At 39.6% G+C, this 24,581-nt stretch overlaps 1 protein-coding gene across 6 annotated transcripts in view; it reads left to right on the top strand.

Annotated features, from left to right (window-relative positions):
- The window catches only part of LOC136432905 (calmodulin-like), a 30,915-nt gene extending 7,175 nt beyond the window's left edge, over positions 1 to 23,740 (top strand). The window contains exons 1-7 of one of the 6 annotated variants that reach the window (XM_066424553.1): positions 7,521 to 7,803; positions 18,916 to 18,974; positions 19,250 to 19,280; positions 20,352 to 20,495; positions 21,043 to 21,169; positions 21,709 to 21,824; positions 22,869 to 23,740. In XM_066424553.1, coding sequence (XP_066280650.1) covers positions 18,972 to 18,974; positions 19,250 to 19,280; positions 20,352 to 20,495; positions 21,043 to 21,169; positions 21,709 to 21,824; positions 22,869 to 22,924 — 477 coding nt within the window. In that variant the 5' untranslated portion in view covers positions 7,521 to 7,803; positions 18,916 to 18,971 and the 3' untranslated portion in view covers positions 22,925 to 23,740. Of the gene's footprint in view, positions 1 to 7,520; positions 7,804 to 9,727; positions 9,789 to 10,365; positions 10,543 to 17,982; positions 18,036 to 18,915; positions 18,975 to 19,249; positions 19,281 to 20,351; positions 20,496 to 21,042; positions 21,170 to 21,708; positions 21,825 to 22,868 lie in introns of those variants that run through there. The other 5 variants (XM_066424571.1, XM_066424562.1, XM_066424545.1 and 2 more) reach the window with 5 other exon arrangements.
- The last annotated feature ends 841 nt before the right edge of the window (positions 23,741 to 24,581 follow it).

The following is a 24,581-nucleotide window of genomic DNA, read 5'->3' as shown; positions in this document are numbered from 1 at the left end:
TCGAAGGGGAATACAAAAAACATGTAAAAATACACCATCTACGTAATACTATATTCTATTTTAGTCACATAATATCCATTGAGGATCGAGCAAAAAGCACAGTGCTTATGAGAAGGCCTCTCCTCAAAACATAAATATAAAGCATTAACCCAATTCAACATAAAACACCTGATTGGTAACGGAAAGACTAAAAGTAAGCCAGATAAGGTGAATGTATTAACTAAGTCAGATACGTTGGTGTAATCTTGTTATATTCTGGCTATAAGCCGAGATATTTTGCCAAATGCTAACTATACATACAGGAGCAAAATATCAAAGTCGCACAGTAGCATTGAGCTCAAATACCCTAAAGTCATTGTCCTCTGAATGAACATTTTACTCTTCCCACATACAGAGGATGTGATTCTATTAACATTTAACTCGCAGTTTCATTACAGCTAAAGATACAACTCCCCACAGTACCATATCCCTTATTCATCAATCTAAAGTCGGTCTCAACAGACCCTTGCCGTTGCCTCCGAAAGATCAGGCTAGCATAGTAAATACACGATGTTTTTACGAGAAAAGTTGTCTCAGACGGTGTTCGGTCGTAGATGTGAAGGTCATGACCTGTGGCTCTGTCAGACGCAGGCGACACAATGAAACGTATGGATGTCGCCACGAACCTGCAATGTATGGCAAAAACGGATCATTAATGAAAAGATGATAAACCACTCATAATCGTGCATGGAATAGATTAATGTATACCGCCGTCTTCCCTATCAAATGGATTGCTTGTAAAATGTCACTGTGGCAATGTTAATGTGATGGGACAATTTGACATGTCCGTCTTTTCAGTTATTGTCTTGCATTCGGCAACTAAATAAGGTATACCTAAATGCGTTAACTCTAGACAATTATCGGACTAATATCTCACTAAGTCATTTACGTGGTGGTGTCAGTCATATAGGGTAAACAAGAGATAATTGTATATGCGAGGGATAATGAAAACAAGTTGCTATGTACAAATATATCAAACACAGAAATATTTGTTCTTTCAGAAAATTGAACATGGCAGGTAATATGCTAGCTGTTTTTAAATCTTTATTAGTTTGTTTGGGTTATACGCAACAGCTTCATTTACCACCCAGTGAAGCACTTAATTGGATACATCGTGATAAAACATGTGTCATACGTAACTTGTTGTTCCACTCTGTAAGCATCAGTCATAAAGGCCATATTGCATTACCTTCTGGCGGTAAAATACTTCCGTTCCTTAAATGGAAAATCGCGCATGTAATGTTTCCCCCGGGACTGTAGGTGAGTTCTATGCTTAAAATTTAAGTGTAAAGTCGTTAAATGAAGTGGTTATAGTTGTGGTCCATGGCTCGGTTTATGGTGCTAGCAATTTCATTATAATCAATATCACATAACGTGGAATGCTATTTGCTGTGTTGCCTCAAGCAATTTCAAAATCACATTAGCGTAATACAGAACTATTGTCTGTGTATGTACATGTATATGCCTCCACCCACCATAATGTCGGCACAGCCTTTGTCACCGGAGCAAAGACGTACATGTAGCTGTGTAGTTTTGGCAATTGCGTTTTCCAGTTTCATGGGAGATTCGGCGTTCGAATCACAGATATTGTAGCTCATCAAACGTCAAAGCAGCTGCCCACATTGCAGTTGAACAAGGCCAGGGCAATGTCCAGTGCAATGACCTCAAATATACCGTGTGCCTTTCTTGTCATGACAAGTGGAAGGATATAATTCTTCAGTGACCCAAACGGATTCGAGAAGTTTTTTAAGTGCACTTTACAAAGATTTAGATGTCTATTTTGTGTGTATATGGCAATGATATATAGATGATATTGCACACAACTTGAAAGCGGGAAAATCAAGCTACAGCTCATCGCACATCATAACGCCCCCTCATGTGCATGACTAATACAGGAGTCAGACACCCGTTGACAGTTAAAGTTTCAATAAGGCGAAAAATGTCTCCAATCAATTAAACTCCCAACTGTTCATGTAATAACGTAGCAAATCAATAATGGCGCACGGTGGGACTGACACATTTGCAAGCTTGTGGAACTCTATGTCTATGACATTTAAAAGGAATCCAGCCAGGACGTAAAATTACCTTAGAGTGATAATGTTTTCCAAAGTTTATCTGCATCATGACGCATGTGGCGGGGTGCTGATTTCATTAATGATTACATACCGTGTGTCTGTAAGTGTCAAGGAATACAAGAGAGTTAAAAGTAAGATATTTCTATAGTGGTACTGTGACTGAATGGCAAACTTTCCTTATGTGAGACTCCTGACCATTCATGTAACGAAGCAGCAGCGAAGGCACTATTGTTCTGGGAAAAACCATAGGCATTCATGTCTAAGTTATTCATAAGTCTTCATTGATGCGACATCTTAAGAAGTATTTCTAGACCTCGCAAGGGTATCAAGAGGAAATTACAGGAGCTTAATAATATTCCAATGAATCATAAATTCCATAGAAAACTACCAAATGAAAATCACATCTCTTAGATCCACTTTTTTACATTTAGAAAGCATGACGTCACAGAAATGTGTCCACATCGATAGCAACAAACATATCTAAATTTCACTTTTTCTAAACTTCCAAAGCCATTGCAATTAAACTCATACATATGATAATGTAATTAAACTTGGGCTCTGTCAGAATGACGTACTTCTTTATTTCGGTTTCAACTAATGCAATACTACTCTAAGATCGATCTGCTATCAAAAGATAATACTACTTCCTGTAATGTTGTAATGTCTTCTGGGGTTGATATTGTATACATCCACTAACTTCTAACTTCAGCAAAGTTATGTTTATTACCAAAACGTAAAGATGAATGAACAAAATTAACTACACAAGAAACCGCAACAAGCATTGCTGGTAGCTGGTATGCATTTACATATTGACTTTACCTTGTTTGTTGTTAAACGTAGAGTAATTGTTTCATTGTGCACAAAAGTAGGCAACGGAGAATGCTATGCTAGAAAAAACTCTTCACACACATATTTCACACCCTCTAGTATTAACATGTACAATGTATTTATATTTGTAGCTTTTCCGTTTCAAACTTGTGATTTAATTTTACTTTATGGTAGCATTGCTTAACCTAGATATACATCGAAGGCATACCATCCAGCGAGCACAGTAAATCACAAGTTAATGAGAAACAGCCTCCGACGCTGGTAACGATTCATCACACCCTGTAACTTATTTTGTTGGCGCCAGTTGAAAGTGTAATAGGTTCTTTCCTGTCGACAAGATCGATGTTTGTATTCAAGAAACCGTCTGCTGAGGGGAACCGGCTTGTAGTGTAAACAAGACCCACTGTTGCTCACCAGCTAGGTTAGAGTGTGACTTCAGCAGTTTTCTGCCATGTTTAAAGATATCCAGGCAGGTATAAAAGCTGCACGTATACCTATAAAAGTAGACGATTATTTTGAAGTTTCGGAAATATTTCTTCCTATACCGACAGTTAGGCTTGCCATAAATGTTTCGAAAAGTCTTAAAAAACACGGAAACACGTTGGTCTGATATGTGTCCGGTAGGAATTTCGTGCACGAGCATTGCTTTAAGGGTAATACATAGCATATCCCTGCACTAATACATGTTGTAGATATTTATCTATGGTAATCTAGTAAAAGCTGTCGGCTCGATAAGAGATTATTTGCAGCCCCAACTCCTTTACTGTGGATTAACAGTTCACACATATCTTGTGAGCTGCAGACCCCAGAGGATTACGGCAGTTTCATTGCGTCCCGACGTTCTTGATCTAAAGAAAAAGGCCAGATTCTGCTGATGCATTTAAACAGAAAATTAGAGTTGCCGTATGCCTCTGCAGTCGGTAGATAAGATGAACCAAGCCTCAAAGGGAAAAGGCATTACATTTCAATCATCTCCAGGGGAACTCTTTGGTATACCTTCCCGAACAACTTACAGAATATTCTAGACAGCTTGACATGGCATATCTTTTTATTGAAAACTTCTTTCAAGTTTTTATTTCTTAGCTTTTAGTTCTAAAGTAGACGCTTTTTGATTTATCTTCATCTGTTTTTAAATATAATTTTGCTTGATCAAATGAAATACGAAAACATCAACAATCCCATTATATACAGCACACGATCAAACTGTATAGTGGAAAACCCGCAATATGCTACGTGCAGTCATGTCTTCAACAACGGATTTTTATGCTTCAGTGCATTGACTTTGGTCGCTCTGGCACATTGTGCAACTGTTCAGGGCGCACTGAGGGACACGGCGAGGGCACCAAATTAATTCGTTTCTTATCGCTACAATCCATTCTCCGCCCAGAAAGCCAATATGCGTTCATTCCCATCCCAATTTTCCGGTATAAAGATTGCCAAGGGTGGCGCTCTGGTACATTTACTTACACAGATGAATGATGTCGGGGCAAATTGTTAACTCACCACGGTTGTGATTACCAGACAGGGAATGAAAATAGTTCGTACACGCTGAGGCGGCGGCAGACTTGCAGAGATACTGTTGCAGAATTGCCTGGCACGCAGAGAGTGATAACTGGCAGAGGCGTGTGTCTGACAAATGAGACACTTTGATGTCCTCTTCACGCTGCAATCCCCCTCCTCACTTATCGCCATGATCAGGCTGCAGCAGCCTCACAGGTCTGATGAGTGCTGGGTGTGAACCAAAGCCACGACTGCTGAAATATGTACTTAGACCTAGTGTTATATAGCCAACTAATGTTAGATAGATATCTTCACCGCTGCATGCGCATGATACTGAAGTTGCTTGAACAACTGGATGTGGTTCTTTTTTTTCCAAACGGCCAGACGTTTCAGATAGCATCGGCAATTTTTCGTAATTCGAGAATCCATTCGCTTGAGCAACTTTTGAATTGTATATCTTGGTTTGGATGTCTAACATTCATCGACATATCTTCACTTTCGGTTTTGATTAATTGCCCAGACTACCTTTGCAAGTACATTTTGTGTATGAAGACAATGATGTATTCCATTCCAATACAATTTGCAAATTCCTGACATTTACACACCACAATGTCAAACTGTGATACTGGAAAACCATAATTCAAACTCTATAGTATATAGGAATGGTGCGGAGAAAGACAAATTTCTACCTGTGTTTTGAAACATTGTTTGTAGCAAGGCATTCATTAGTACATTGCTTTAAGTTTTTTAAGTCTAACGATTTTCAAAGTCAGGCAAAGGTTAATTGCTTTCTCTCCCTCTAGGCGCGGTTACCGTCCGTTAGAAATACCCCTGTGTATTTTGTGTGTGCCAAGATTCTCTTATAGACTGATTGGCTTGCCGTTTAAAAAGAACAATTTAACACATGTAGTCAATCAATGTCTGACTAGAAATCTGAATTCTCACATGTTCATATTGAGAGATGCTATACAAATACAATAACAGTTATACAAATTTATTCAATAGAATAACTGTGAAAATAGTTTTAGGTCATACATAACAATGGTTTTATGCTGAAGAGCTGTTTTTTATTGACTGTATTTCAATTGGTCATGATTTATGTTGCTAAAGGTGACAGAATATTCGTTATGTAATAGGTAATGGTATCAAATAAGCTTGACATTTCACTTTGAGTCATGAATAATGAGATGCTTATCTTGTCACTTAACCCTATCTAGACCGGGCTTTTTTGAGACTTCTTGGACCGGGGGGGGGCTCTTTCGACCCCCCCGTCATAACTTCCGAACGGTATGCTCTATCATAACCAAATTTGCAGGGAGTGATGTTCACGTGAAGTTTTATAATTCCTATAAGTTTGGTGATGTTATGACGTAATATGACGTAATTATGATGTCATCGATGTGATTTTATTGGCTAAATAGGGAATTCCCATAATATCTAAAAGTATTAGACAAAATAGTGCGTATTATTGATTAAAAGGTATGCCAAGACATTTCACGTCAGTGGTGACTAACTTGACGTCAAAATGACGTCGAAGAATGACGTCATGTGTTGTAAGCGACCCCCTGGGATCCGCCATCTTGGATCGGCCATTTTGAAATGTTTCAAAGTACATTTTTTTCATGTATGATCCCAAATAACAATCAAAATAGAGTAAAAACATTAATCTGAATGATTCTGGTTAAGAAAATTCCAAGTTGTGACGAATTTAAAGGCAAAAAAGCCTGTTTCTACCGAAAATAACGATTTTGTCCGCCATCTTGGATTTTGAGCGATGACGTCATCAAATTAGCATAATTTATGAATATTCAATCATGACAGTTACATTAAATCACATGTGATGTTATACATGTAGGAAACTAGTGTTGTTGAGCAAGAAAACATTGGAAACAACTATGTTTAAATCGAAATAAGCGAAATTTGCATAAAATGCCTCTTCAGAAACCCGTTGCCATGGCAACACGAAAAATGATAAACTTAAACTTCTATCATAATATTGTTGCCAACTAAATTTTAGGAAAAGTCACCAAGTTTGGTTGTCCTACCATACGTCGTTTGGCAGTTATACGATGTCAAACTTGGCGCGGGCACTTTTAGCCCCCCCCCGGTCTAGATAGGGTTAAAGAAACTACGAAGCAAATGTATAGAAATACGGGTGACAAATGAGCACCAGCTACATAATTATAATGTAATTTCGTCTTGACGTTTACATTTAATAATCCACGGACACTATACCTTATCAAGCTATTTCATAACATCTAATATGCACTTTTGATTTCATTGGAGAGACCGTAAGGCAAACGACGTGGTCCAACAGCTTTCAAACTAGACCATTTCGTACACGCATCATTTATACTGAAGATATGGTTTTGAACTTAATGATACATATATATAATAAGTTGAATAGACTACTTTACGGGCAGTTACTTTTGCTGTATTACTCTTAAATAGATGCTACGGCTTTAGTCACAAAGCTTTTAACACATTAATGGATGTACTTTTCTTTCTGTATATATGTAGCATTCCTTTGTTCTATTCATATAAATGCCCAGTTGACATATGCAGGTCTTATGCACTGCTTATTTACTATGCAAACCTTGTTTATATATTGTAAAACGTAAAATTTGATAAAGATATAAGCTCAAGTAACAAAATATACTGTACGGATAGAAAAGCCAGCTTTAGCATCTCTGCGTACCCAACAGATGTTGATTTTATCCCTGTAGGTTTTACGTCGGTGGAATTGCTTTCTGAGCACTTAAGGCCCACTGTCACTCCCGTTATTCCACTTTAGACAGCTTAATGCACATATGTCAGATGGCTGTAAACGCATTTGTTGAAAAGTGCGCCTATCCCTACTTAAAGGTGCGGCAAATAAACTGGCAGATGGATTTTGCTGTCGGGTGCACTTTCCTCGCTTGCCCAACACGGATTGACAGTAATTTCCCCACAAAAGCGTGATGCATTTGGTGGTATTTAAAACGTCGTTCGAGTATTCCAATGAACAGCGACAATAACTGCCTGGGCGACGGTGAACTAACGTTGTCATACGTCTCTATTCTTAAGTTATGGTCTATCATAAGAAGAGATAAACCAAGCCCATATATCTTTGTCATTGGATAGTTAAAAACAATTGCTTAGTTTTGCTGTTGATGGTGTGTATTCGCCAGACTATTTATCAGGTGTCGCTCATCTTTGACACCTCTGAGGTGTAAGAGTAGTTATCGTTGGTGCCTGTTCCCTCCGGATCAATCCGCCTGTACAACACTCAGTCTGTGGAGCACGGCTCCTGATTGCACTGTCAACTACGTACCGGCTTGATAACATCTACGGCAACAAACCGCATCTCAGCAAAGTACAGGTAAGCTTGTCTGGGACACGAAATTGTACTGATTCTTCTTCAGCCCCGTGATGGTTTGTGGCTTTTTTTTTGTACGGTGAGAAAAGGCAGTGCAGAAATGTTGTATCATGTTCTACGATCCAAAAGTATTTTTCATTTACTATAGCTATAGTTGTTTATCTAATTCTATGTGAGCTATATAAATGTAGTCAAACTGTAGGACAACGATGCAGTTGTTTTGGTGTAGAACGAAAAACAAACTCAAGAATGTAGTATTTGTTCGCTCTCTAATTCTGGACCTTTCTTCAAAAGTTTAGCTTAAAGATTCCATTCTTTGTTGCTGTTGATGGTCACTTTGTGATTGAATGTTGGAACTACACTTATGCCTCTTCAACCACCAATCTGTAGGGTAAAATCCTAGAAGCTAGTCGGTTGCAATACCTTGAAAATAACCTCGTTTGATGTAACCTTGTTTACCCCGGTGTGACACGGCAATGCTTGGTTGACGTTTCCGTCAAAGGCGAGCTCCACAGGATCCCTGTCCTTTGGTCACGGTGAGGGATGGTATTTCTTGACTCCTGCGCCCCTCCGATAAGCCACAACCTGCATTCAGCTTCCATCGTCGACACATACTGCATGCATGTAGATTGAAAGCATGGTTTAAAGCTTTGAGATAGCAAGGTTCAAGGCTAACGGGTCGTTTTTCATTAAGAAGCCCATGTCACTTTAGTTAAGGAGGGATTCCGTAAAATGTCGCACATGCTAGTGCACCTTACCTGGCAGCAGTTTAAGGAAATTGTTTTTAACCTCAAATTGTGACACGTATTGTTATTAAGAATTAGAGGCTTTGAAATAGATAAAGACGGTCTTGCATTTTTATCCTATTGCAGTATCACTCACACGGAAATTACCTGCAAATGCCTTATTGAGCGCTTTGTGTTACAAATATGAAGCTGAACAAAATGGGCACCGCAGCACGTAACGCATTTAGGGAGGTAACCTACAGTCCAAAGGAATAAAGCACACCTCACTTGCATTAAGTTGGTCCAATTGGTACCGTGCACCTGGATTTTCTTAAAAGCCTTCTAACACGACGATCGTATATCCAAGACATATTACACTGCAGAACCCATTGCTGGGACTATATGAGCTGTTATTGTATTATCTACAATTGCGTCATTACCCCAAACCTTCTGCCGCCGCTGTCAGACAAATTCAGTATGATACATGTATGCACAGAAGCATTCATAACCAGCAAAAGTAACATTTGTCAACTTCGAAATTGTTGTGTGAAAGCTTTAAAACTCGAAGTAATATCATTTAGAGATTTGAGTTTCTTGGAACCTCTAAGTGATAATGGAATTGGTCTAAACTGTGAGACTGGTGCAACCACAAAGGAACTGAATTCCGACGGTAAGAAGCTGGTAAGAGTTTCTGAATCCGACGCCTACTCTAATGGTTTCTCATGTCCACGTATATATCCGTTTGTCCTCCTACCCGACACTTTAATTTATATCTGGAGATATAGATACAAAGCGATTTATAAACCAAATGAAGACCAATTTGTTTGCTAGAACTAATTGTAAACAGAACTTGCAATAACACATAAACAAAATTTGACACATAGCAAATTGAATGAATGATTGCAAAATAAGTTGGATTAAAGTTTCTAGATGTAAAGCATGTCGCGAAACCGCACCGGAATGTAAAAATCCATGAGTTAATTTCTTTCCCATGTAACCTATGTCTGTAAACGCATCACATACTCGTTACATATTTCCATAGTTCGTAAGAATTATGTGATCAAAGGCGGCACTTTGATATTAAATCGGCTTTATGGGGCAACCAGAATCCTCTTTATGGAAAAGATGCGTGTGACATGTGATATATTTCGATGTCACAAGCAGGGCGTCATTTATGATTAACCAAATGCCATAGAACACCCAAACACTGTAGTCACCTCAGCAGGCTACTCCATGTATCGAGTTTACGTTCCCTGGTATCCGGTATGTTGTTTCACATTGTTACACGGTCGCTTATCATCATAGCTCTAGTATCTACATGTATTGATTTTAGAGTATTTGGAAGTCCTGTAATCTTTCTAGTTCACCGACTTTTTTAATGTGTTATTGTATATCTTTTATAACTTGAAACGTACGCTGCATATAAATATCCGTCCTTTACCCGCTGTTTCATAATCTCATTTTAATGCTGTTTACATTGTATCGTGATTCCACATTTTTTGTCGTTTCCCGAGTATGCAGGCATATGCACAGTCGCACAGCATGTCAGATGTGTGTATAACTAATCGTTTTGCCATTTATTAAGCTTGTCTGAGGCATTAAACCTGTACTCTTAACCGCAGTTGAAAGGTTACATAAACACTGTACATGCTGGTGTAAATAGAAATGACACATCTTTTTTCTGTTAATAATCTGAGGCATATTTTCAGTTAACTAACTTGACATTCTGATGGGTAAACAGCACTTGCCTCGGGGTACTATCTGACTGAATGTCAATCATGCCGCACGGCTCCTCTCCGATTGGCTGACGGGCCCTGACGACGGTTACTTTATAAATCATGTAGAATTGCCGACGCCATAGGTTAAGACTAACGCTGTGTGCCTGAAGGAGTGATTTTGGGCGCTGTTGGAGCGTGTGGAAACCTTAAGCTTAAGCGATAATCCACTTGAGCTGCACGTGGGACTTGGATTCTTCAAACCAAGCGGAACAGCGACTGAGGCTATGCTTTCAAAGGTGGTGAGTTTGCTATGTTGTAGTTTCACGTTCAATACCACTGCCTTCAGTCGAAGGTCAGACTAATAGTTCTATCTTTGCACATACCTATTGGACATACATGCATCGCGCTGATAAAGTACGACTATATGTGTGACGAATCATCGAAACGTACAGTACTAAAAGTACAAGGCTACCCTTCACTGTGCCAATTGTTTAATGCGTTTTACAGATTACAGGAAGATCACATTTTTTGACATACGTAGAAAGGTCAATGAAACTGATCGACGTCTCTATATGCCATTTAGCCTTCGAGTTGGCAGTTTGTAACAGAGTCAAATATGAGTGGCGACTCTAACAACTCGTACAGATCCCTACAAAGATTATAGGACATTTCCCCCCGGCCCGTACAGATAACATTAACGTCGATGAAATATTAGCAGCAACTGCACTTAAACATTATGCTTGACCAAGAAAGTATCTGATTTCACATTCGACATCCCCAAATATGTAACCTACGACTCTTTGGCGTCCTGTCTATGCCATATGACCATTACGAGTGCAGCCAATCTACCCGGGTAAGTAGAAAATGGCTTTTCCTGCCCATTTGATTCCAACTTACATGAAAAAAAAGTAATAGGGCAATGCACCTGTCACAGGTTAATAGTGTTTTTGTCTCGCAAATCGGCACAGGGATCACAAGCCACCAGCATTACCAACCACTCTATTTGCTGTACTATTTATAGTGGCTAGTGAGGTCAGGGGAGTGCGCAACCTTATCTGGGAGACTGCAAGCTCCTTTCATTGCCATCCTCCCCCTTTCGTTTGAAAATACACTTTGAAGATATGAAATCAGCAATCCGGATTTAGCCGAAGTGCTAAGGTGTATTGCACATAAAGTCCAGCTGGAATACCCAATACATCACTCGGAGTAGTCTAGACGAGGTGTAGTGTAACTTCAGATTTATGATACAATCTTCCAGCTCGTAGGGCTTATCCTTTAGGGCAAGTCTACATAAACACGTCATAGAAGCAAAATGTACAAGTTCGCCTTTCTCTGTCGTGAAGACTACGGTGAATGATAAGATCAACAGCAAGTAAACTTTACTCATTGTTCTACTGATTCATTAAGATGGCGACGTACCTTTCTCTTAAGTAACACGGGCTATCACCCTTATGGCACGATAAATCTTAGCAGCAATGAAATCGTCAGTTAGTGCACTTAATTCTAGCAACAGAAGTATACAGCATAGATCCATATCTAAATCCCTGGAGGAAGCTGTAGATCTAATCCCTGACACCTGGGAGCCATAACATGTTGTACATAATTAAGAAAACACCTCCATCAGCAGGACTCCGTCGTCGCTGCATGTTTCTGGAAGCCCCCTGTCACACCGACGCCCGTCAATGTCTGTGTGATGGCCTCGGGCGAAGTCATAACTGTTAAGGCGGAACATCTCACCTTTAGAACGCACCTAGGGGTGGTATCACTTCCCTTAGGTCTGGCGTCAAAGGAGCAATGGAGAGTCAGTTGACATCTCGGTGTGCACTGGCGTCTGCGAGAAGGCGTTATCCAGCATATCAAACCATTAGGTTGGAAACAGTGCCTCTAGGAAGACACAAGGTGAAAATCACCCGCATTGAAGCGCCGCTTTTAATATGATGCACGTTACAGTTATCTGATATTGCAGTTTCAAATAGGAACAGTCCAGGTTCATACTGTACCCAAAGTGACAGGTATAATTATCTTCGCCGAGTACTTGTACTCGGAGAAGATTATGTTTTCGGTTGAAAAATCTGTTGGGTGGGTCTGAATGTATGTCAGGAGCATAACTCAAAAAAACTTCAATGAATCTTTATGATTTTTGGTAGGTGTAGTGGTTGTGTAAAGGAAGGTCAAGTTCGAAAATGGTTTACCTTGCGTTTTTCAATAGTACTGCAGCGGACTTAGCATTTTTTGTGTTTGTATGTAGGCAAAAAAAGTGACGGAAACGTTGTTGGATCTTCATGATTTTTTGCAGGTGTGTAGATGTTGTAGAAACGGAGGTCAAGTTCAAAAATGGTTCTCCTGGCACTTTCCGTCGGTACTGCAGCGGGCTTTGTGTGGATGTGAATTTTCTTGTGGACAACATAACTCAAGAAGCTGTTGATGGATCCTTATGATATTTAGTGGACGGGTAGGATTTACAGAAAGGAAGGTCAAGTTCGATAATGGGCCTTCTAGCGGGTACCAAAGGTACTGCAGCAGAGCTTCAAAATTTAGTGGCATATTTTCTGAAAGTGCTATGGTCATGATTTTTGTGTGGTAGATAGTTCATGCCACAGAAAGTAAGTTCTGTAAATTTTGGCCCCCTAGCGGCTTGTTAAGAACCGCAGTGGGTGTTTTTGTTTTGACACTCGGACATGAATAACTTGAGAATGGGTCGACAGATCGTCGTGATGTTTGGTATGTAGAGAGCTCGGATGGTGCTTTACATAATCAATGACTAATTATGCAAATAAGGAGCTAATTTGCATAATTAGTAAGGAAAGTTTGTTAACCCACTGCCTTTCAATGGGACATGGGACAGTGTCAGGTCATGTAAACAGATAGCCTTGCATAAACGTACATGTAGGTCAAATAAATAAACTATTCTCCAAGCAGAGGTGTGGGTCCTGCTGGTTTTTGACGCGTTCAGTTTAAGCATTTTTGTTCAACACGTTTGGTGACATAACGAAATAGGGACAAAATAGAAAGCCTGACTAGAAACACCTAAAAACGTGCCAGATTTATTCTATTCATATGTATTGACTGTACTATTTCATCATCACTTTCAACTTTCAACACTGCAATATCGAACCTTTGTGTTCCATATAATATCAACATACTCATATTTTTTCATGACCAGTTATAACATATATCAGCACACTCTACACATATACTAGTCCTGTACCACCAAATGATTTTTAACCCTATCTTAACTGGACTCATTCGCCCAATCATAACGTCCAAATGGTATGGTGCATGATTAAATTTGCAGGGGGTGATAGGCACGTAAATATAAATCACTTTCCATAATAAGCCTTGATTATTTGGCGAAGATAATGTGTTTGTGGAACTCTAGTTTTGTTTGATTTTTGTTTGTTTGAACCTTTGTTTATTCATGATAAGCTCAAGTCGGCACGCAGGCCGCTTTTCATTGAGGTCATGAGGGAAGAGGTAAGGGTCAGATACAATATAACAGAGATACACATTCATTTGAGTCCTAACTAGAGTTCCACGAACACATTATCTTCGCCAAATAATCAAGGCTTATTCAAGTTATTGTGGAGATTGATTAATATTTACATGCTTATCACCCCCTGCAAACTTGATCATACACCATACCGTTTGAAATTTATGATGGGGGGGGGGGATGAGTCCAGTCTAGAAAGGGATAAAAATCATTTGGTGGTACAGGACTAGTATATGTGTATATTGTGCTGATATATGTTATAACTGGTCATCAAAAAAATTGAAAGTCATAATAAAATGGTACAGTCAATATATATGAATAGAATAAATCTTTATTCCATATCATACACATTTTGCAAGACATAGTACATGTTACTTTTCCATACGGTGCTAGGTAATACCTAGCAGTGGTGCAGTTTTGGTGCAGTGTACTCTCTGAGCAGAGGAGTGGGTCCGGCTGGTTATTCACATGTTTTTAGGTGTTTTGTAAGGCTTTCTATTTTGTTCCCTTTCCGTTATGTCTCCAACCGTGTGTTGGACAAAAATGCCGAAACTGAACACTTTAAAAACCAACCGGACCCACACATCTGCTTGAATTGTAGTGAGACTGCCCCATTTGTTTATTTATGTACCCCATCTGTTTATTTATACCTCTAGGCAAGGCCTTCTGCTGGCCTGTTTCGGGAACACTGTCACATGCCCCATTATGGAATGTAATGGATTTACAATTATCCTTACTAATTATGAAGATTAGTTCCTGTTTTCTATAATTAGACATCGATTGTGTAAAGCACCATCTGAGCTCTCTACATACAAAACTTCACGACAATCTCTTCACCCCTTCTCAAGTAATACGTGTCCGACTGTCAAAACAAAAACACCCACTGCAGTTCTAAACAAGCCGCTAGGGGGCCCAAACTTACAGAACTTACTTCTTGTGGCATGAACTAACTACCACACAAATATCATGACCATAGCACTTTCAGAAAATATGCCACTAAATTTTGAAGCTCCGCTGCAGTACCTTAGGTACCCACTAGAAGGCCCATTATCGAACTTGACCTTCCTTTCTGTAAACCCTACCCATCCACTAAATATCATACAGATTCATCAACAGCTTCTTGAGTTATGTTGTCCACAAGAAATACACATCCACACAAAGCCCGCTGCAGTACCGACGGAAAATGCCAGGAGAACCATTTTTGAACTTGACCTCTGTGTCTACAACATCTACACACCTGCAAAAAATCATGAAGATCCATCAACGTTTCCGTCACTTTTTTTGCCTACAAACAAACGCACAAAAATTAGAAGTCCGCTACAGTACTGTTGAAAAACGCAAGGTGAACCATTCTTAAACTTGACCTTCCTTTGCACAACCACTACACACCTACAAAAAATCATAAAGATTCATCAAAGGTTTCTTGAGTTATGCTCTTGACATACATACAGACCCACCAAACAGCTGGCTCAACCGAAAACATAATCTACCCCGAGTACTATAGTACTCGGCGAAGATAATAACTGACCTCTCTCGTCGCATGTATGACACTATGGATCCGGTCCTCAAACATGTATCCATCACATTGCCACATAGACACGTACACTGGATTGACACGAATGAACCCACCATATTTCATATAGGTGTCGCTGGTACTCAGATCAGTCGAATGCACTTGACACGTTAAACCCCATAAAAGAGAATAAAAACCAAATTTCTGTCATGCTACTTGTCCGTAGGGAATTCCCATCAAAGTAAGGGTAGGTAGGGTTACGATACATATACGTACAGTTGGTACAAGTTCAAAGGTTTCATATGGTGCTATATGGTAATATCGGATATTGCTGTTCGTGGTTATTTCGTTTTACCGAATATTTTCTTTTACAAAACATGGGTTTTATGTGATCAAGCGTAGATGGAGGAATGTTCTCACCCCATTTTAACAACACTGCAGACTATCTAGCAACTTATCGCCGTACTAAATGTGAAAGATCAGCAAGTTGTTTCCCATTACAACATACCGATTGATTAATCATTCTGTCTACCGTTCATCAAACAGTCAGCCGCCGGGGAACGTACTCATTAATTACACTGTCCAGTTTTCACCCAAAGCTTCGGCGATTACACTGGACTACTGGCAGTACTGCCACATCCCCTCCCAAGCTAGTAAACGTCTCCTTGATCTAAATGCCATATTAAGATTTAAAGCAAGAGCCAAATTTCGTGTAGACATTCAGACGAAGTTTAATCTATGATTCAGTAGCAAGCATTTGTATCAAAATATAACATATTTGCGAAAATGTGGAAGAGAAAGGTTATAGATTTATCCTGTTCAAGATGATATTCAGTACGATCGGGGACTTCTATATGTTATGTGCAGTAAGCAAGTATTTTTTACTTAACCCCCATCATTCTTTATGGAAGAAAGTTCGCCGCAATGAGGAAGGGACATTCAAAGAAGATATTTATGTATTCGTCACAGTTGTCGTTTGTACCTAATGGATGAGAACCTCTACCTGCCCACGCTAAAACGTGCTTCTCATAAAGCTCCGATCAGCAGAGTTGCGTGCGGGTACAACTTTGATTGAGACATTAAGGTCGCAAGGTAGGAGATTTGCAAACCAACTCATGCCCCACAAAGTCAGAGTTTCAAACGGCTGTATTACCGTCGGGGTCTAGATGCCGTTAAGCACTCCGGTACTTTGGGTTGAAATCCACCAGAGAGGCCATTGTACGTTGCAAGTTTTCGTAAGCGAGTGCTGATCAGCTTTTATGTTACGCCATATGACGTTGTACGACGTGTGCAATTCAGAATCACAAAAGTTTGGCCGAAGCGAACTAGATCCTCAATGGTTTCTAGATTGAGGTTTGTCTAATAAGTAGTCGCCATGAAAATCTAACGCAATTAAACTTCCCCTCAAATGTATTTTGCAAGACAAACTGAGACTGACTATCCCATGGGCCTGCGTCTCCACCTTAGATATACTAATGGTAGTCCACTAGTATTATAGCTAGATTTGAAATCAAAGGCTATTTTGATGGCATAAACTTAAACTTGGTACTTCATTGTGCTCTAAGCCTGTAGTAGCATCTACAGTTATAGTTCATCAGGTTGCAGCAATCGGTTACTTAGGACAGTTCAACATTCATTAATGTTGCAACAAACATTATTCTACCGTGCCCCAGTTTGATTGTGCTAACATTACCAGAGCCGGTAAAGCGTTTACAGAATATGTATGTTGAATTATGATGGATATGTTTCCGAACCCAGTGACGCATTCGGGCGCGGCATCGCGAAATATCAAGTCATTATTCAAGCTGCGTGCATGTACTTGATCCGGAAGATCCGGTTTTATTGCATTAGAAGTAAGGTCAGCGGTAGTGCAAATTACCCTGCGGTAATGGGTTAAGAGTGGTGCGTGCCGTGATGGAACATATTGGTTCTGATTCATTTACTAGTTGGACTGGGAGATGACAAAAGGCCGGGAAATCGTCAGATAGATAATTGCTACTTTTACGGCCGACTTTTAGCCTACACGCCTATTAGGCGTTTTCAAAAGCTCACGCATCGCGTCTAACAAAAAACACTCTTGTTATGTCCGTCTCTCTCTCTCATTAGCACTGAGAATCAGCACTGCTTGCCGAGGTATCTGACTAGATGTAGATGCAAGCGTTTAGGCAGATGGTTTGGAAAGAATCAGAATTGAATCACAACACTTTCTGGCCCTCTATGGATGCATTAGGGGGGGAAGCATACACGTTTTGTGAAAACATGCCACATTTCTCTGCTTGTCGGCAAAATATGACCTTGTGGCTCACTGTATGTCAACGTTATTCTGTAAGACGTATACGTAATTGTGCATTTTCTTTAGTGATTGTTATACAATACCAGGTACTAGACGTTACTTTTTATGCCGCAGGAAATGATTATTGCTCAACTCGTTAATGAGTTATGTGGAGTTGAACCATAAGAATGAATAACGACTGTTTGCAATAAATAACGGGTATAACAACACCCTGGATACGTCCGGTCGATGTTTCGCCCAGTATTGTGATATGTTTATTGTACCCATTTTGGCAATACATTCCCGAATTGTAATTAGAAACTGGAGCTGTGCATCAGAGCCAACATTTGCAGGTAATACACGGCTTAGTAGAGGTACATGGAGCCGTACCCGTAAACGAGATCACAATTAGATATGAAGCCGTTAAACCAAATTACACAAGCATTCGTTTTCAAGGAAAGCAGAGACGGTTTCTGGCGTCCGGCGGTAGGGGCAAGATTTGGCTTCATATAGAAAGGTTTGCGATTGCTTTGATCCTCCTACTGCTGCGTGTCAAGTGGTGTGTTTTGTAACAGCATTGCAAAACACTCGTTTCTAGTAGCATTTCTTAAATACTATAGCTTATCAGCTGTTTACTGGACTGTCATGAATGTGATAAATCCCATATTCTTCTTGATTGTATTATCAAACGTTTGACATCGTTTGAACTTTTGAACTCCAGCGGTAAAAGAAAGTGACATTTCTATCCCTGTTGGTGACACGTCATCATGCTAAACGTGTGACGGTAGACGCTTGTCGCTAGGGTCTTTGTTGATGAGCACTTGGCTTGAGAAAGTAGGATAGAGTTAGGCTAATATACAGCAAAAGTTCCCATTATACGGTCTAGACAGGAAATCAACATAAGTGCGTTTCCGATTCCTGGTCCAGAAGCACATGCTATCTTCATGAAAATCCACAGCCAACAGCGCCACGAAAAACGAAGCTGGGTTAGCTCAGGCCAAATGTTGCTTGACTTTGACCTTAGGACACACCGTCGTCCTGACTTGCTGACTTTCAGTCCACGCAGCATCAATCATTTACTTTCTCTGTTGCGTTAAGCTGCGGCTTTTACTGCAGCTATGCATATCTGATGGGAGGTTTGATGGATAGACTACTATACGGAGTGAATTGGAATCTTCTCACGTCGGGACGTATGTGTTAGTATAGTTTGTGAAGCAAGGGTTGTTTCCGAATGTCAACTCAGAATAAAGTCAAAGTTCTTCTCTTAGTCAAGCCTCTTTGTTTAAAGTCAAGACTAACAATCTTACTAACATAACTTTCTATTTTTCTGTTTTCTACGCCTGATAGTCAATTTATTTGACGTTTTTATTTAGATGTTTTTGTTCCTTCCTCACCAGGGGAGTTAAGATTGTTCACCACCATGAAGACATCACTTTCTCATAAATGCTGAGACATGGTAAGATATTTTTTTTTTGCGTTCTTTCCCACGCCTTATAATAGTGTAAAAATGCAACACAGTCGTATAAACAGATTTGGTACCGGTATCAAGCAATCTCAGTATTGGTTGATTGTCCTAAAAACATCCTGAAGCTCCTGTAGTGTTTCTCTTGTGTATATTTATGGTACAGAGTGCGTCATATAGTAAATGAGAAACAGGCTCAATAAACATCGATCTGCCCTTTACGGTTTTGTAAATAGCTAACTAAATACGACGTTCTCTTTACCGTTCAGGCCGAGAAACTGACAGAAGACCAAATTGTAGGTAAGTACTCTACGAAACTTAATATAACGTGCCACTGAAATGGATCAATAAGTATATTTGAGCTTAATTTCATGTGACATCAAGTGCTATTTTTGGTTTATGAATACTTTCCTTGCGGAAATTGTGGGTTGCTCTTTCACACCAGACCTATTAAATGATATATTCCTCCATTTCATGGTAACGCCCACTTGAATTTTCAAAAGATCATCTTACGTTCGATCCACGGTTCCATGCCATTGAGTAACTAAGCTGGTTAATATATCAATGATTCGATCAATCAATTAAGCAACCAACCAATTACATTGTTCTTAATATCATGCTGATAACATTAGCAAGTTAGTAACCATTTCTCACTGTCACACAACATAACATTTGCTTTGCGAAGAGTAGGCATTGGGGTAGTTTTTAAAGCTAAGGCAAATTGAGTTTGTTTTTCAGTTTTCTATTTATGGATCCAAAGGGTATAGAAAGTTTTAACGTGATTAGAATTTCCAAGCATGGCAGTATGATTTACAGTCTCATCAGAAAGGCCATGTGTGCCACCCACATCGGACATATTGAAGAGATGAGATGCTAGTTACGTGCATAAGGAGATCCATGTTAACTGCACATAAAAAGCCATCACAATATTTGGAAGGCTTATAATGGCTTATAAATTTGAGGGTTTTCCGTCAGCTCGGTAACTTTGAGGTTCTGGTTGCCTGATTTTTCGTGATTTGACTATTAAACTGTAGTAGTAGTTGTGATCATAAAAAGCATCACCTTTGATATCCCAAAAACTCATATTTGCGTGAAATTGTATGTACTAGGCTAGGGTACTCCATGTGAATAAAAACCGTATCTAATCCGTTATACCATTCTTGACTTCTTTGTCCTCCTTGCAAAACCACAAGTTTGACCTTGTAATTTTACCTACTGTATTGTGTTAATTGTCTGAGCTACCCAGGCACCTCCAACATGCCATGTATTCCTTAGCAATGATCTTCTAAGCGTGTATTTCCTATTTTGATACAGGGCGACCCTAATGTCAATATTAGAAATAACCCTCCTTTGATTCTGACGTCCCTACAGAGTTGAGAGAAGCATTTTGTGCTGTAGACCGCGACAACGATGGAACCATAACCATTAAGGAGCTGGGTACGCTCATGCGGTCCCTGGGTCAGAACCCTACAGAGAACGAGATGGAGGATATCTCAAACGACGTTGACCCGGACGGTACGTACCCAGTAGTTGCCTTTGTACATAAATCCCCACTGGAACCGTGTCCATTAGACACAACCATGTCGGTATTTACCAAATGGACTGTCTTCAAACGATATAGTACGTCACAAAGTAGACATGGCTTTTGATATTATACTTATACGTCCTTTGTTGTGCAACGAATGGCACACAATGTCCTTTTTCATAAGGTAATCCAAGACCATTGCATTATCCTGCATATCTTACTCTCTTTTATAATTAGTTACTTTGAAGTTCCTTTTTTTGCACCTCATTATCAAAGCATGTTGTAGATCATCCGTCATAATATTCTACACAATGTTACCTAATATGCCTATGCACTGTATTTACTTCAATTTGCCAAAATGATTTCATCAGGTTGGTAGAACATAGGATATTTGAGTCTTCTTTTACACAACGCCTCAGTGTGGTTGGGAAAGTTGTTTTCTGCTCTCTCTCTCTCCTTTCTAGAGGTGCTGAAAGAATTTGATAAGTAGATCTCTGTACAGTATGCTATTGACTTATATTGACTTTCTATCGTTAGGCGAAGGAGCGATCAATTTTGTGGACTTTCTGCACGTGATGGCCAAACGACAAAGTGACACGGAGAGGGAAGATGAACTGCGAGCGGCGTTCAGAGCCTTTGACGCCGACAACAACGGATATATTGAGTACTTTCATTACAATTACACAATTCAGCACTCCAAATTCGAAAAGTTAGCACTTTTGGTATGTGAAACCGCATATGTTTTGAATTTACTACTTGTGCCAGATGTAGACTTCATCTAATCTAAATGCATCTTGAAAGTTGGCCTAGTTTCGATCAGGGACATGCCCTTTTGAAAATGTATGATGTGACTCTGTAAATTATGAATATACAATAAAAGAACCGTTGATGCATTGCGGCAAAACACCCACACATTAATTTACCATTCCCGTCCCAAATACGCAAGACAAAAGGGGATTGCCATGAGCCAATGCACCCCGAATTGAGGTTTCGGTGTGATTTCCCCCGCGTGTGGAACGATATTACTGTCGCTGACATGAACAGGTTTGATGAACGCTGATGTCGCCATGGATGTGAACTATTTCTCTCACAACAACGATTTAAGAATCAGACAGCTGAAAATAAAGCCTAGATCAGCAAACATATGTGACGATAGTTGAATATGTTAACATAAATATTGTTCCTTTGCCATTATCTCACCAGTAAGACTGAACTGAGAAACGTGATGACAGACATCTGCGACGACATCACCAGAGAAGACATAGATGAAATGTTTCAGCACTTCGACATAAACGGTGATGGTAGGATACCATATGAAGGTAAAATGGCGTTGACATCCAGTTTACCTATCTGACTAAGCTAAATCAGACCACTAAGTACATTGCCCGATTTCTGGGTTTACAAGAGAATGGACAGCAGGAATTATAGTCCTGACTAACACACCTTGAGTAAGCTGGATGTCCCGTCATAGCAAACCGAGCTGCCTGTTACAAGCGTCTCACCTTCCTACCCTGACGCCTTTAGGCCAACGGCCTGTAAGTTGTCAGCCTTGTTATGAACTGTAAGCTAAGTACTATAAACGTAACGCAACGTTGGCGACACGTTTGTTGTGAATCAACAGGACAAAGATCGTGACGCAATTAGTTTGCCCAAACCCGAGATGTATACCTTATTTGGACAGAAAGTAAAATGAGACGACGCACAATACATTCCAGCTGTCCAGTCTCTTGGAACTCAAGCTTCGAGGATTGTGTCGGTCACAATGGAGGCTTCTTCAGCTGAGTTAGTTAGATGGGTTAATCGGATGTAAATGTTTTCTTCAACTTATGTTTGCTCTTTCTGCCAGAGTTCTTGCTACAAATGTTTGTTTCTTACGTACATGCACAGCAAAGAGGCGAGCATTCACTTTTCATTAGTTACTATTAGCATGCTCATGAACTACAACTGTATACAAATAGGAGTACGTCTCTTACGTAAACTTCTGTAGGATCGCACATGCTACAAGGTGCATGCATTAGACAAGATTTATCAGTGCAGTAGCTATGAGTGTCCCTGTACGCTTGCTCAGTACATACAAGTTATTACGTCCAGCGGAGTTTTGCTACTACTAGTTAAGTAGATCCACCATGAAGTGGACATTTGAGGAGCAAGATTTTCTATACATACTTTAAAACCTACCGACCAGTGATATGCCGTGGTTAGATTCCATAGAATTCCGCGAAGAAGCTCAACGAAGTCAGTAAAGTATATAGTTGCAACTTATTTTCATGATCACAAAACAAACCCATGTAAAATCTTTCCGATACAGCCATATCATTTCGCCCTGGATGGGTTTATTTGCAGTGTTGCCTTCTCCCGTACAGAATTCATCTCTTCGGTGATGGCGATGGAGAGAGAAGAGTTACAGCAAAAGAAATAAGATCATACGGAGGTCTTTCACAAATGTACAAACTTTGAAGATGTACTTGATATTCAAGGAGATAGACGAGAAGAGTCCCGAAGCACTTTGCTGCAACATATTGATCAAAGCCACGACTAATCCAACATTTATTGCCTATTATGCGACGAGTATAGCATATTCGCATCCAATGCTCTATGACCTGTATGACCAGAACGTTGGGTACCTTGTGACTGTAAAAAAAGATTTGATAGATGAAAACTTTAAATTTGAGAGGTACTCGTAACATGTATATAGTCTGGACATTTTGCTGGATGATTTCAAACATATCTAAGCTTGTGAAGCCATACTTATTCGTGAATCCTTAATTAAGACACGTTACTGACATACTTTTATGTAGATAGATTGGTTCAATATTATTGCATATGACATTTGCTGATATATGAATTATCTGCCTTAACATGTAACAAAACGAGTTGCTAACTATAAAACTATAAAACTTACATAAATTAATACACACGTACTGTATCTACTTAGTGGTCGAACTTGGATGTTATATGTAGTATATGGCAAATATAGTATAATCTCGTATTTAGCTATACGGCATGAGATTATGGTTTGTTGACTTCTTACTTAAATATTTCTTCTTACCTTTATTGTCTGTACAATCTAGATTGACATCTCCAGCCCACATAGGTACTTTGCGGAGATAATTCAGTTTTGTTGTTTCAAATTTGTCATAAATGTAGTCAAAGACATATTTTATCACTGCGATGTCTACGAATGTATTAAATGATTAACTCACGTGAAAAAGCAAGTAAGTATTTTTAGACTCACCGAATGTTGTGCACTGTCATGTTTCATCGTCGTCATTCATTCACTCACATCATAATAACTCCTGCATAATTTTTCCATGGCACTGTTGAAAATAAGCCTTGGGGATTGATATGACATTGGGGATTAAAAAAAGATATAACAACAACAGTTCAAATTTGTTATCAAAAGTTAAAAGGAACTATTTATCTCAGTACAGCTGATAGCATTTAGTTACTATTAGTAACTTTGAGGATTTTTCATATTGTTACTTTACTATTCCAGTACAAAGAACACTTCATGCGTCATGTTTGTCGACATGTTCCAAGTATACATGGGGTCGTGGGTAGCAGCAAACAAAGGACACGTGCCCCACAAAGCGGAACTCCCTGGCGCTGCATGGACTACACAGGACGACGCCGACGCTGGGAGAATAGGCACACTTTCTACTTTACCATTGTTGTCAGGTGTGCTTGGGACAAGCCTATTCCTTGGTTATGCTTTTCATATTCATATATTCCATACCTTATCTACTCAATCAGATTATGAAACCTGACCATGTTTGCATTGCAAATCGTTGTTATGTAAGGTTTTGCACGTTAGGTGTTGTCTGTAGCCGCAGAAGCCGACAGCATTTACATCACACACACAAACACACACACACACACACACACACACACACACACACACACACACACACACACACACACATAAAATCATTTTATGGCCAACAAACCCACCTAAAGCTTTAAATGACTGCTTATAAAGTAATGGGATTTCTTGGGGTGAATTTGAAACGATTGCTATGTTACATCCAGAAAAAACGACTGTGAAAAGCTGAGTTCCCTTAACATAAACTGGTTCA

Source organism: Branchiostoma lanceolatum, chromosome 1 (genome assembly GCF_035083965.1).
Source record: "Branchiostoma lanceolatum isolate klBraLanc5 chromosome 1, klBraLanc5.hap2, whole genome shotgun sequence".
Taxonomy (NCBI): Eukaryota; Metazoa; Chordata; class Leptocardii; order Amphioxiformes; family Branchiostomatidae; genus Branchiostoma; species Branchiostoma lanceolatum.
Note: the sequence above shows the minus strand (reverse complement) of the source record. Positions and strands in the feature narration are given on the sequence as shown.